At 42.8% G+C, this 15,000-nt stretch overlaps 1 protein-coding gene across 2 annotated transcripts in view; it reads right to left on the minus strand.

The window, feature by feature from the left end:
* zc3h3 (zinc finger CCCH-type containing 3) overlaps window positions 1–15,000 on the minus strand; it is a 102,914-nt gene that overhangs the window by 30,973 nt on the left and 56,941 nt on the right. Inside the window, exon 7 of one of the 2 annotated variants that reach the window (XM_080032645.1) lies at window positions 5,617–5,750. In XM_080032645.1, coding sequence (XP_079888771.1) covers window positions 5,617–5,750 — 134 coding nt within the window. Of the gene's footprint in view, window positions 1–5,610; window positions 5,751–15,000 lie in introns of both variants that reach the window. The other variant, XM_080032644.1, reaches the window with a different exon arrangement.

The following is a 15,000-nucleotide window of genomic DNA, read 5'->3' on the forward strand; positions in this document are numbered from 1 at the left end:
TCCAAATGTTCAGTGTCTCTCGTTTGACTATTTATAGGCATACAGTCATATGAAAAAGTTTGGGAACCCCTCTCAGACGGCATTATAATTGACTCTGCTTTCACAAAAAAAATATAAACTTAACAACATAATCCAACCAACTTTGTGTTTAAAGTCATCAGTTTTACATGCTGTTACAGGCATTACAATCAACAAAACCACAAGGGTACCCATATTTTTGCACAGCCAGTTTTTCACATTTTATTTTATTTCATACAACCAAATACTGCTTTTCAAAAAATCTTTGTTTGGAAAACATCCCAGTACTTAGCTGTTCCTGGTAAATTAAACACATACCACTTTTATATTTTTTTTGTGAAAGCAGAGTCAATTATAATGCCGGCTGAGAGGGGTTCCCAAACTTTTTCATATGATTGTATGTTTGAGTAGAATGAACATTTTGGTTTTATTCTATAAAATACTGACAACATTTCTACTAAATTCCCCCCCCCCCCCAAAAATTTGTAATTTAGAGCATTTTCAATAAGTAATGTAGAGATGAAGATTGAAGAATAATCCAGACTGGTCTCTTCATTTTTTCCAGAGCTGCATGTGATAATTTATTTTTTTTTTCTTTTTCTTTTTTTCTTTTTGTGAAGTCTTTTAAACATACATTTTGTTTGTTGTATTTTTGTGCTTTTCATTTAGTTTTGTATTGTTTTTGATATGTCTGAAATAAAATAAAAAATGAAAAATGAAATGAAATGAAATCATCAATCTTCTTGAGTCACATTATCAAATACCTGTTTATTGAGGTGTTGATAGTATATAGAGATTATTTTAAACTCATTAAAACCCCTCCAATAAAACACAACCACAGACGGACCTTATAAACGTCCCGATTACTGCTTTACGAAATGAGAGCGCAGTTACTAGCACACACACACACACGTTTATTTTAAGATTAATGTGTGTGTGTGTGTGCTTGTGTGTGCTTGTGTGTGTCTGTATGTGTGTATGTGTGTCTGTATGTGTGTGTGTGTGTGTGCCTGTATGAACGTGTATGTGTGTGTGTGTGTGTGTGTGTCTGTATGTACGTGTGTGTGTATGTCTGTATGTACGCGTGTGTGTATGTCTGTATGAACGTGTATGTGTGTGTGTGTGTGTGCCTGTATGAACGTGTATGTGTGTGTGTGTGTGCCTGTATGAACGTGTGTGTCTGTATGTGTGTGTGTGCGCTTGTGTGTATGTACGTGTGAGTGTGTGCACGGAGAAGATGGCAGTATAAAGTTAAGTATGCCAAGTGTATACACAAGCATTCGTAGCTTAACTTACACTAATCTTTGCAGCTGTGTTATACTACTACTTTTAGACGTGTCATACTTTGTCTATGTTACCGCCACCTCTGATACGTTAATACAGTTAATACCAGAGCCATTCACATAATGCATTAACTCCCCCTGACTGCAAACTGACTCATGTTTAGAGATGATTTTACATACATATTTTAAAGTTGAGAAGCAGCCTAGGCTCTGTAAATGGATATGTAAACGAAGGGGGGGGTGGGAGAGGAAGGGGGGGGGGGGCACCATAGCCTAGCAACATGACCTGTTTACAGAGCCTACGCTGTGTATGTATTGACACTGGATTTATTTTTTTTTTCAAGGCAAGGCAAGGCAGGGCAAGTTTATTTCTATAGCACAATTCAGACACAAGGCCACTCAAAGTGCTTTAAAGGGGCAAGATTAGAATACATAAAACACATTAGAAAACATTTAAAAGCGAATGAAAAGAAGCAAATAAAATAAAAATTGCAGGTTAAAATGGAAACAAAAAAGTCTTCAGACTCGATTTAAAAGAACTGAGGGTTGCAGCAGACCTCAAGTTCTCTGGGAGTTTGTTCCAGATTTTTGGTGCATAATAACTAAAAGCTGCTTCTCCTCGTTTAGTCCTAACTCTAGGGACTGTAAGTAGACCTGTCCCAGACGACCTAAGGGCTCTGGACGGTTCAGCGCACACACACAGTACGGACAGGTAGCAGATCGTGAGGAGATATTCACTGATTTTGGCCCAAAAAAAAGTGATTTTGACAACAAGCGTTCTCCAGAATCACTGACTCCACCTTTTAGTCAAATAAAAATATAGAAAATGTAGCTATAGCAACATGGCCGTTTACAGAGCAGCCTGGGCTAAGTATTAACACTGGATAATTTTTTCGCAAATTGAAAATAAAAAATATCCCTGACAATTATACACACATTAAATAGAACAGAACTAAAGCTGTGTGTGTGTGTGTGTGTGTGTGTGTGTGTGTGTGTGTGTGTGTGTGTGTGTGTGTGTGTGTGTGTGTGTGATTGTAAAGCCAGATGCAATAACAACCCGATATGTGCCGGTTATAAATACTGCGGTTGGTTTGACACATTGGTGCTGAAGCTAAACGTGACGTCTGAGACCATCATAAACACTATGTACCCAATGCACTGTGTAAAAGAGGGCGTGTGTGTGACTGTGTGTGACTGTGTGTGTGTGTGACTGTGTGTGTGTGTGAGACTGTGTGTGTGTGTGTGACTGTGTGTGTGTGTGAGACTGTGTGTGTGTGTGTGTGTTTGTAAAGCCTTGTTTTCAGTGAGCAGTGCACTTCAGTATTTTTTGGTGTTTCCACCTTCAAAATTTGGTTAATGTACTTGTCATTAGAAATGAGCAATACGTGTGTGTGTGTGTGTGTGTGTGTGTGTGTGTGTGTGTGCATGTGTGTGTGTGTGTGTGTATCTGCGTGTGTGTCTTCCCGTGTCTTCGTGTGTGCATGTGTGTGTGTGTGTGTGTGTGTGTGCATGCGTGTGTGTGACTGACTGTGTGTGTGCGTGTGTGCGTGTGTGTGTGTGACTGACTGTGTGTGTGTGTGTGTGTGTGTGTGTGTGTGTGTGTGTGTGTGCATGCGTGTGTGTGTGTGTGTGTGTGTGTGTGTGTGTGTGTGTGTGTGTGTGTGTGTGTGTGACTGACTGTGTGTGTGTGTGTGTGCATGCGTGTGTGTGTGACTGACTGACTGTGTGTGTGTGTGTGTGTGTGTGTGTGTGTGTGTGTGTGTGTGTGTGTGTGTGTGTGTGTGTGTGTGTGTGTGTGTGGGGCTGTTGGAGGCCATGACAGCAGTGGGGAGAAGAGAAAGATTAGTGGAGGAGATTGCGTTTACAGATGGCAGTTGATCTCATTCGGAACTCTAATTTTGGAACTTTTTTTGGCTCTCGTCGAGTTGATCGCCCGGACAGTGATTTAAACAGCGGCAGAATTACAGGCAGTGGGCAACGGTGTGTGTGTGTGTGTGACTCTGTGTGTGTGTGTGTGTGTGTGAGACTCTGTGTGTGTGTGTGTGTGTGTGTGTGTGTGTGTGTGTGTGTGTGTGACTGTGTGTGTGTGTGAGACTCTGTGTGTGTGTGTGTGTGTGTGTGTGTGTGTGTGTGTGTGTGTGTGTGTGTGTGTGACTGTGTGTGTGTGTGTGTGTGTGTGTGTGTGTGTGTGTGTGTGCAGCAGTAGAGTTACAGGCAGTGGGCTACGGACCAAGAACAAATGTGAAATCACAACTCATGCAGTGAAGTCACCTAAGGGCTGTGTTCCAGTCCCCATACTGCCCTGCTATTTAGTATGCTAGAAAAGAAAAGATTAACCCTGCGTTCCAAATCGCATACTCTTTCTTTTTTTTCTATTCTACATACTAAAAAGATCTGGAAATATATCTAGTTAGCATGCAGTATATGATATAATTGGGACATACTTTTACTTATTTATTTCATCGCAACATGGCGCCTTGATCTTGCCTCTTTCTTGTATATCCGTCTCATCGCTGGTTGTTTTTACTCAGAGGCTCCGTCAATGTGTTATAACTAACAGTTTGCAGTGGATCGTGGGTCAGAATCGCCCCCAAAAAAGCTACTGACTTCTACACTAAAATCTCAGGCAGGTATTTTTAAGCATGCTCTATCCGACCACATGTATTGGGACATCCTAAATCGTTTTCCCTACCATACTAAATAGCAGAGAAGTATGGGGATTGGAACACAGGGTAAGTTTTTTTTCTTGCTGGATGTTGGAATGTGTGTGTTGTTGCGATTCCGGTCACGAGTTGAACTTAACGGAGCTCTTCAATTTCTCCTGCAGGTGTGTGTGAAGTAGTTGCTACAGAATGTGTGTGTGTGTGTGTGTGTGTGTGTGTGTGTGTGTGTGTAGAAAGGGGGCGATCAGGGCTTTAATCTACACAGTGTAGTTCTTGGGACCCTCCCCCCTACACTGACGGATCACAATGTTATTATTTCAGATGGACAATCCAGCCGAGCTCCGTAAATCTGTTATAGAAGAAGCCGGGGCCACTAACATGAATAAACACTGGTTTATCACCCCAGGGTACACACACAGAGACACACACACACGCAAGCAGACGCAGACACACAGAGAGACACACACGCACGCAAGCAGAAGCAGACACACACACACACACACACACACAGAGAGAGACACACACACACGCAAGCAGACGCAGACACACACACACACACACACACAGAGAGACACACACACACGCAAGCAGACACAGACACAGAGAGACACACACACACACGCAAGCAGACGCACACACACACACACACACACACACACACACACACACACACACACACACACACACACACACACACACACACACACACACACACACACACACACACACACACACAGTATTTATTCATCTTTTGATAGTAATACCTTTTTGTATGCTTTTAATCCATGTTCCTATGTCTGTCCACTGTTGTCACTTTTATGTCACTGTCTGTCAATGTTGTTAATGTTGTCTGTGTGTGTGTGTGTGTAAGCAGCCAATTATTTTTAACTGCAACCAAATCTACCCTCGGGTACAAATAAAGTTACCTTAACCTTAACACACACACACAGACATGCAAACACACACACATGCACACACCAACACACAGAGACGCTAACACAGAGACAGACACACACAGACACACACACACACACACACACACATGCACACACCAACACACAGAGACGCTAACACAGAGACAGACACACACAGACACACACACACAGACACACACACACACACACACACACACACACACACACACACACACACACACAGACACACACACACACACACAGACCTGTACCTGTCCTGTTGATGGTCATATTGGAGCCTGGCGTGCGGGACATTTTATTGGCTGAGGACAAGACACACAGACAGACACACACACACACCCACACCGACAGACAGACAGACAGACAGACACACACATACAGACAGGCAGACAGACAGACAGACAGGCAGACAGACAGACAGACAGACAGACAGACAGACAGACAGACAGACAGACAGACAGACAGACAGACAGACAGACAGACACACAGACAGACAGACAGACAGACACACACACACACCCACACCGACCGACAGACAGACAGACAGACACACAGACACACACACACCCACACAGACAGACAGACAGACACACACACACACCGACAGACAGACAGACAGACAGACAGACAGACAGACAGACAGACAGACAGACAGACAGACAGACAGACAGACAGACAGACATACAGACAGACAGACACACAGACCTGTACCTGTACCTGTCCTGTTGATGGTCATGTTGGAGGCTGGCGTGCGGGACAGTTTGTTGGCAGACACTCTGAACAGTGAACCTCTGATCCAGCACATGCTGCTGGCCTGGCTGTCTGGGCGCAGACGAGACTGGAGGAAGGACCTGGGACAGAGAGACACAATAGATGCATTTATTGTATTTCATTTTGTCTTGTCATAAACAATATTTATAAAATAAATGTAGTGCTCATATTGGGCATTTTTCTTTTGTTTGGATAGACAGAGATGATATCATGGTATCTGCACATTTTTAAAGTTCAAATTTAAAGACATTTAAGACCTTTTTAAGACCTCTAAAATGAAAAAATAATACCAATACCGCGGTAACAGAAATCGACAAACTACACTACAGTATACTCCGTAAAGGGTTGCATTAAATCTGACTAACAAATATTCAATGCACTATAGCTAACAACTGCTGAATGAAGACAATGTCCCCCCGCATTTACCATCAACTACATATAAGAGATCACTGTAAAGGCAACCTGAAAACCCATCATTACCATCTTTTCAACCAATTATAGAACTGTATCAATTGGTTTACATTTTCTGATTAATCGAGTAACAAAAACAGTTTAATCAATTTAGATAATATGTGCAGCATACAATATTTTAATTAGGCTAAATTAAAAATGGGATATTTTTTGGGGAAGAATAATCCGGAAGTGCTTCATATTTTAATTCCTTATTCAATAAATAACAAACTTAGTCCATTAACTTTCTTTTTCAGAACTTATGGCAGAAACTATTTAAAAATTGGTTCCACAGGTCAAGGGAGGTTTTTGCAATTTCAAAATCGTATGTGTATGTTGGCCTAGCCACCTGTAGATTTACATCCATGCTCACGAGACCTGAGGTAATTTGCGCAAAGTAATTTTTTCTTCATACAGTATTGTTGCAGGCGTTCAGGTTAATAAACCGCGGGTATTAGAGTTGTACCGATTGGCAAAGGAAACGTAGGCTACTATCTGCGATTGATGGGAGGATCGGCAATAGTTTTTATCTAGCTGTCAGAAAGGGAGTGCTGAGTGGAGAGAAAGAAAGTGACAGAAAGAGAGACGAGCAGTGAGATAGAGACCCGCGTCTCACTCCATGAGCTCACGCCAAGTCAACGCGACCTGAATGAGCTGAATGAACGTCTGATGAGCAGCTATTTATAAATATAGATAAATAAACATGTTTACTAAACACAATCAACGTGTTGTGTGATTTGCGACAGTAGCCTACCTATATCATCAGCGGGTGGGTGATTGCGCACCTACAAGCAGCGGCAGTGTGTGGTCGCGGTCGCGGGGTGAAAAAAGCCAGCCACGGTATTTGTCGTCCTCCCTCCACCTCTCACTGAATTTATAATAGCTTGGCATGCATTCTGCCGCGTCGTTCTCTCCTTTTTTGCTCTACCGCGGCCGACTTCAAATTCGAAAGCAGGGAACACACATTCTTCTTCTACGTTTTAAATGCGGTACTCAGCCTAACACGGCCGTACTGCCTCTAGCGTAGGTGTCGGACTTGCCGGATATCTTTGAAGTATAGGCTATAAAACACCGATAAAATAAAAACATAGAAATCTAACAATTAAACTAGAAAACTAGAATGAAACAAATAAGGCAAGCTCATTAATTCTGCCCCCGATTAAATTTAATGCCGCCCACCCAATAATTCCAGACTTTTCAAGACATTTAAGGCCTTGAATATTGAAACTTAAATGTAATGACTTTTAATGCTTTTCAAGATCCGCGGCAACCCTGTGATATAGGGCAGAGAGAGGAATCAGAGAACGACCCGGGCTGGATTCTAACCCGGGTGAAGGTGTATTGAACTCTGAGATCCTATGTAGTATACATGTGCAAACATTTTAGAAATCGGTTCATCCTAGCCTGAGAAAAGGCAGAAAGAGTGTTTTATGGTCTCACTGTCTAACCCTACATTACCCCATGTATGTTAAAAAATGTAGGGTTAGGGATTAGGATTAACAGGACAGCTGGGCCAAGGGAAGACTAAGGGAAGACTGAGGGAAGAAAAACCTCATTCATTATATTATAATAGTTATTTTATAATGATAGAACTCCGGTTCCGTATGGGTGAAGTATTCCTTTAAAGTAACGGAAGTATACTTGTGCTTACATATTGACTAATAAAAAAATATGGTTTATTAAGTGAGTTCAGCTTTCAAATAGTGGCATTTTTAGTCAAATTATATATTGTGCAATTTCCTTTTTTTTTTACTATGCATATCATGTTGCCAGTTGTGTATGTGTGAGATGCATGTTTGTGATTGTATTGTAAGCACCGTTTGAGGCAGTGCACTGAATAACATCCTATAATAATAATAATAATAATAATAATAATAATAATAATAATAATAATAATAATAATAATAATAATATCCTTGTGTGTCTCATGCATTGACACAAAGGATTTTTAAATCTTTATCTAATTATCTGTTAAACTCAGTTTTTAAAACAGTGAAATTGTCAACCCGTTCTCTCTAAAAGCCAGAGTGATAATATCTGTTCATCCTTCTTTTTCTCTTGTCTTCACTGAAGCTCTTCCACTATATCTCCCCCTCCCTCCCTCCCCCCCTCATCCCCCCATCCTTCCCGTGTCACAGCACTCTGTTAAATTGCCCCTCTAATGGAAAGGACGGCAGTGTGGAAATGGAGAGAATTGAAAAGAGGAGTGGAGGAAATCAATGAGATAATAGGCAGGGCAGGGGGCCAGGCCAGAGAGGGTCGGCCCCCCGAAACACTGGAGCGGACCGGGAGACAGAGAGACACACACACACCACACACGCATTATATATACACACCTCTGTATCACAACACACACACAGAGACACAGACACACTGACAGAGACACAGACAGACAGACAGACAGACAGACAGACAGACAGACAGACAGACAGACACACACACACAGACAGACAGACAGACAGAGACACAGACACACAGGAGTGGACTGAGGGACCTAGAGACCACACAGTATACACTACTTATCACAACACACTGCTATCGCTATACAGTATGTACAGTATTATACACACACACACACACACACACACACACACACACACACGCTAAGACACACACACACACACACACACACACACACACACACACACACACACAGATGCTCACACCAGACAGAAACACACTTATACACAGACAGACAGGCACAGACACACACACACACACACGCACACGCACACGCACACACACACACACACACACACACAAAAACCATTCAGAAGTCTCTTAGACTTGTGAATGCGTGCAGCGTCTGTAGCCTACATGCGAATGTGCAGTGTGTGTGTGTCTAGCTATGTGTGAGTGTGTCTGACTGTGTGTGTGTGTTTTTCTGGCTACGTGTGTGTGTGTGTGTGTCTGCTAGGTAGCGGTGGTGGTGCAGGGGTTATGGCGATAAATTGCGCTGTCCTGTCACTTCTATTTGGGGCGGATCGGCCGGTGTGCGGGAGGGAAACGCTGGAGGTAATTTGCTGGCGTGTTTCAGATGGGCTGGAAATGGGTTTGGAGCCAGAGTTCAAGCCTCCCATTACACAGAGAGAGAGGAGAGAGAGGGTTACCCCCCAATGCACTGCCCCGCAACTAAACAACTCACACACACACAGGACGCTTAACACAATAACACACACACACACACGCACGACACACACACACACACACACACACACACACACACACACACACACACACACACAGACTGCTGTAAAAAAGGCAGAAGGAATAAATAAATTGAAGCAAATATAAGCCTGCGTTCAAGTCCACGCCGGTTTACATGACTGCGTACACACACACACACACACACACACACACACACACACACACACACACACACACACACACACACACACACACACACACACACACACACACACACACACACACACACACAGAGTATAGCCCATAACTCAAGAGGCACACAGACACTTTTGAGTTCCACTGATTTCAGATCAGTGGCTGAACTACACGGGGGCAACTGCAGCCCGGGGAGCCGTAATGGAGGGTAATGTGTGAGCGCTGAGGGCCACCGAGGGACCTCTGAATGGTGTGTGTGTGTGTGTGTGTGTGTGTGTGTGTGTGTGTGTGTGTGTGTGTGTGTGTGTGTGTGTGTGTGGAATGCTTAAACAAGGAGAGCGCGGAGGGACGGAGTGCCACAATGGAGGTTAATGGGGGAAATGACATGAACGCTTAACACAGACGGCAGTTAACCCCCCCGACACAGGGCCAGAGTGGGGGGTCTGGGTCTGGGTGTGTGTGTGCCTGTGTGTGTGTGTGTGTGCGTGTGTGTGTGTGTGTGTGTGTGTGATGCAGTCCGTTAGAAGGTTTTCTCATTGGGTTAGTATGTCAGAGTGATCGTCCTCCACACTCTTTTTGTTCACTTCTGTTTCAACCCCCTTTGTTTACATGCCCGTTTACAGAGCCTAGTCTTTCTATGAACACTGTATATTTTTTCGCACACACACACACAGACTACAGACACACACACACACACACACACACACACACACACACACACACACACACACACACACACACACACACACACACACACACACAGACTACAGACACACACACACACACTACAGACAGGTGGCAGAACGGAAGGAGATATTCACTGATTTTTGACAACAAGCGTTATCCAGAATCACTGACTACACCGTTTAGTTCTCAGCCTTGTGTGTGCCAGTGTACACACACACTACACACACACACACACACGTGAATGGGTTTGAGCCCCGGGCTGTACAGCATTAGTGTGAACAGCCTCTTCAGAGCAGATTGCCTTCACAATGAGGTGATACTGCCCACTGTAATGAAGCAAGGTGTGAGGGCAAGACAATAACCAAGAAAGCAACATCATGGTGCTCCGGTGGTGTAGTGGATAGAGCGCGTACCATATTGGCTCCGGCCTTCGTTGCAGTGGTCGCGGGTTCAAATCCGACCCGTGGACCTTTACTGCAGGTCATGCTCTCTCTCTCTCTCTCTCTCTCTCTCTCTCTCTCTCTCTCTCCTCTCTCTCTCTCTCTCTCTTCTCTCTCTCTCTCTCTCTCTCTCTCTCTCTCTCTCTCTCTCTCTCTCTCTCTCTCTCTCTCTCTCTCTCTCTCTCTCTCTCTCTCTCTCTCTCTCTCTCTCTCTCTCTCTCTCTCTCCTCTCTCTCTCTCTCTCTCCTCTCTCTCTCTCTCTCTCTCTCTCTCTCTCTCTCTCTCTCTCTCTCTCTCTCTCTCTCTCTCTCTCTCTCTCCTAATAAAGCTTGAAAATTACAAAAAAGCAACATCATTATTGCAAAGACTTTCAGACTTCTGCCTGTTCCAAGTAAATGCACAGAGCAGAGATACTGACCTACTGTAAGCTGCTCTGATCCATATTCTCTATAATAAAGATGGATAAAAGGACAGTGCGTACTGCAAAATGATTCAGACTAAGTGAAACATTTATTTTTATTTAACGAAGAACTATCACAATATCCTATCCCTTATGTAGCAGATTGTGAGGAGATATTCACACTGTGTAACATTCATGTAGTTGTTCTAAAAACATCAAAGACGTGAGGTCACAGTAAAACATGAACTTTCAAAAAAGAAAAAGGTAGAAATATGTTGAGAAAAGGTAGAATTGAAGGAGGGGACAAGGGCACGCACAAACTCCCCAGGGACTAGAGTGTGTGTGTGTGTGTGTGTGTGTGTGTGTGTGTGTGTGTGTGTGTGTGTGTGTGTGTGTGTGTTAGTCTGTGTGTGTGTGTGTGTGTGTGTGTGTGTGTGTGTGTGTGTGTGCGCGTGTGTGTGTGTGTGTGTATGCGCGCATGTGAATTTGCACGCATGTGTGTGTGTGTGCATGTGAATTTCTGTGTGTGTGTGTGCATGTGAATTTCTGTGTGTGTGTGCATGCGTTCGTTCGTTCATTCGTGTGCGTTTGTGCGTGTGTCTGTGTGTGTTTCCGTGCACTTCTCTGACCATGCGATGCACACAAATAAGAGAGCGCGATTCAGCACTACAGACCACGTTGATAAATGAACTGACTTTTGTTTTAATGACGGGGGGAGAATTTGGAGGGTCGCGCCACTGCTCAGAGTAATGCTGCCCTGGTCTATTTGTCTGCAAGCCCAGCATTAGTACGCTGATATTGGGGAAACAGTTACCCTTGAAACAGAGCACAGCAAAAAAAAAAACAGTCATCACACTAATTCCAACAGTGAGCACTACTGGTTTCTTACAGGCAATTACCGGAAAGCAAAGTGCGAAGGGTTACACATCAAGAGCTCATCGGAATCCAACTTAAAGAGAGAGACAATGCAGCTTGAATAGGGGAAGATGTTTAGCTTTGAAATGTACTATTCAAATTTGGCCTAACTACTCATTAGGGGTGGGAAAAATAATCGATTCTCCGATGCGTCGCGATTCTCTCTCGAACGATTCCGAATGAGATAAGTTAATAATCGGATTTTTTTATTTTTTTTATTCGTAAATACTAGTAGTTCCTGCGCCACTGTGCATGTACACCACACATGTGCAAGTTGTTAAAAGTGGCGACAAAAGGGCAGAGAGCAGCAAACCCATATGACCTGCACTGGCTTTGTGTCTGTTTACGTTTTTGTATGAGAGCTGAATTCCAAGCCATACTTTTTGCACAATGTGTTGAAATGACATAGAAAATAATAGAATAGAAATCCTGTAGAAATATGATTCACAAGAGTAGAACGAAAATTAAACTGAATTGGTTTAGTTTTTACATACTTCCAAATTGTGTTGAAAGCTGCATTGATTATTGCACTGTTCATAGAAAGTCATATTTGTGACAAGAAAAGCTTTTCTCTTAATACAATATTAGAGAAGGTAATTCATCTGTTGATTGTCTTTAATGATCATCACAAAAGTAGGAAGTGATTAGCAAACTCTGAGTAGCAAACTCAGATGTGTATATAAATATATTTTTGAAAATCACACATGGGTTTGTACATGTAGCTGTGTATCTGTGTATCTGTGTATCTGAATCTGATGGCAGTGGGGGCGGGACCCGATAAGACTTTGGCTTCTCCTGCTTCCCTTCGGACGATAACACAAAGTAATATGTGTGAATATGCAACGAGAAAATTATGTATTATGTGTAATTGTCCGGAAGAATAATAATAAATAAATAAAAAAAATTTGCATTGAGAATCGATTTTGAATCGAATCGTGAGGTGCCAAGAGATTCCCACCCCTACTACTTATGAGTACATTTGTATATCTTTAACAAGATGGGTTAAATTTGGGTTAAATTTATTAAATTATTCTAACCGGAATAACCTTCAGAATAGCGCTAAGGATGATTATGGAAAGTTTAGTTGATGTAGGTGCTTTAGAAGTTGAGATTTTTGGTTCAGAGTATTGAGAAATAAATGTACAAACTCGACGTCATTGTAAAAGAGGGTCACCCCTCAATTGATCTTTCGAGGTTAAATAAAGGTTACAAACAAACAAACAAATATGTTGAGATAATGTCCGTTAAAGATGGTTGTAGAGGAGAAATATACAGTTGCAAACAGACAAGGTTTAGTCAAATAAACACCTGAATGTACATGTTGGACCTTTTGATTTATACTAGTATGAAAGAAGACATGTTATGGAAGATCAACAGACAGAAATCTCAGAATACACCAGTGCATGAAAAAAAACATTATTTTGCCGGCAGTTTCTCACCTCAAAGTGAACAAACTCTAGTGACCTAAACCCACAAAATAACATTAAGAAGATACACGGAGAGCATTGTGTGTGTGTGTGTGTGTGTGTGTGTATCTGTATCTGTCTGTGTTTGTCTGTCTTGTGTGTGTGTGTGTGTGTGTGTGTGTCTCTGTATATTTGTGTGTGTGTGTGTGTGTGTGTGTGTGTGTGTGTGTGTGTGTGTGGTGGTGCGTGTGTGCGAGCGAGCGAGTCTCTGTCTATGTGTGTGTGTGTGTGTGTGTGTGTCCGTGTCTGTGTGTGCATGTGGTTGTGTCTCTTTCTATCTGTGTGTGTGTGTGTGTGTGTGTGTGTCTGTCTTGTGTGTGTGTCTCTGTGTGTGTGTGTGTGTGTGTGTGTGTGTGTGTGTGTGCATGTGTCTTGTGTGTGTCTCTCTGTCTATGTGTGTGTGTGTGTGTGTGTGTGTGTGTGTGTGTCTGTCTTGTGTGTGTGTCTCTGTCTGTGTGTGTGTGCATGTGTCTTGTGTGTGTGTCTCTGTCTATGTGTGTGTCTCTTTATGTGTGTGTGTGTGTGTGTGTGTGTGTGTGTGTGTGTGTCTCTGTCTATGTCTTGTGTGTGTGTGTCTCTTTATGTGTGTGTGTCTCTTTATGTGTGTGTGTGTGTGTGTGTGTGTGTGTGTGTGTGTGTGTGTGTGTGTGTGTGTGTGTGTGAGGATAATAACAGCGACGACGGGCAGATGACCAATGTGATAAGTAACGAGTGAGTGAATGAATCGGGGAATAAAAGCCGATGAATGGAGGAGAGAATGCGGAAAAAGGAGAGAGAGAGAGAGAGAGAGAGAGAGCGAGACAAAGAGGGAGAGAGAGAGAGAGAGCGAGAGGGAGAGAGAGAGCGAGAGAGGAAGATAGAGAGAAAGGGAGGGAGAGAGAGAGAGAGGGAGAGAGAGGGAGAGGGAGAGAGAGAGAGGAAGAGAGAGAGAAAGGGAGAGACAGAGAGAGAGAGAGAGAGAGAGAGAGAGAGGAAGATAGAGAGAAAGGGAGAGAGAGAGAGAGAGAGGGAGAGAGAGAGGGAGAGAGAGAGAAGGAGAGAGAGAGAGAGAAGTGAAGAAGACTGAGCGCTGCTTCACTTTATTGCTCAGTCACTTACATCCTGTAGTGATCGATACGCAAGCACTAAAGGAGATGAGCGCCTCTGTGTGTGTGTGTGTGTGTGTGTGTGTGTGTGTGTGTGTGTGTGTGTGTGTGTGTGTGTGTGTGTTGATGTACACACTCAAACATAGTATACTTATTTGGGGTTGATGGTCCCACCGTATTGGGGAGGCTATAAACTGTATGGAGGAATTTATGCAAGAAATAAGTTATAGGAAGACGGTTAAAAGTAGGGGCCAAAAATGTGATGTGAACCACTTAAAAGGAACTCAACCAAATGCCCAGTAATGTCTACATACACATTCTTATATTATGTCTTATTAACGCTAGACAATGCAGGCAAAAACATAATTTTTTTCAAGCACTGGTTAAACCTGCAGTGTGTAGAATTTTGGGTTTTATTTCCTAGCAGATTTTGTAGAAAGTAATTATAATATCCATAAGTACATTTAATTTAGTGCATAATAGCTGAAAAAAAAGTTTTGAATTATTTATTTTTCCCTTAGAAAGGGTCTCATATATGTCCATAT

This window comes from Ammodytes marinus (assembly GCF_949987685.1).
Source record: "Ammodytes marinus genome assembly, chromosome: 8".
Lineage (NCBI taxonomy): Eukaryota > Metazoa > Chordata > Actinopteri > Uranoscopiformes > Ammodytidae > Ammodytes > Ammodytes marinus.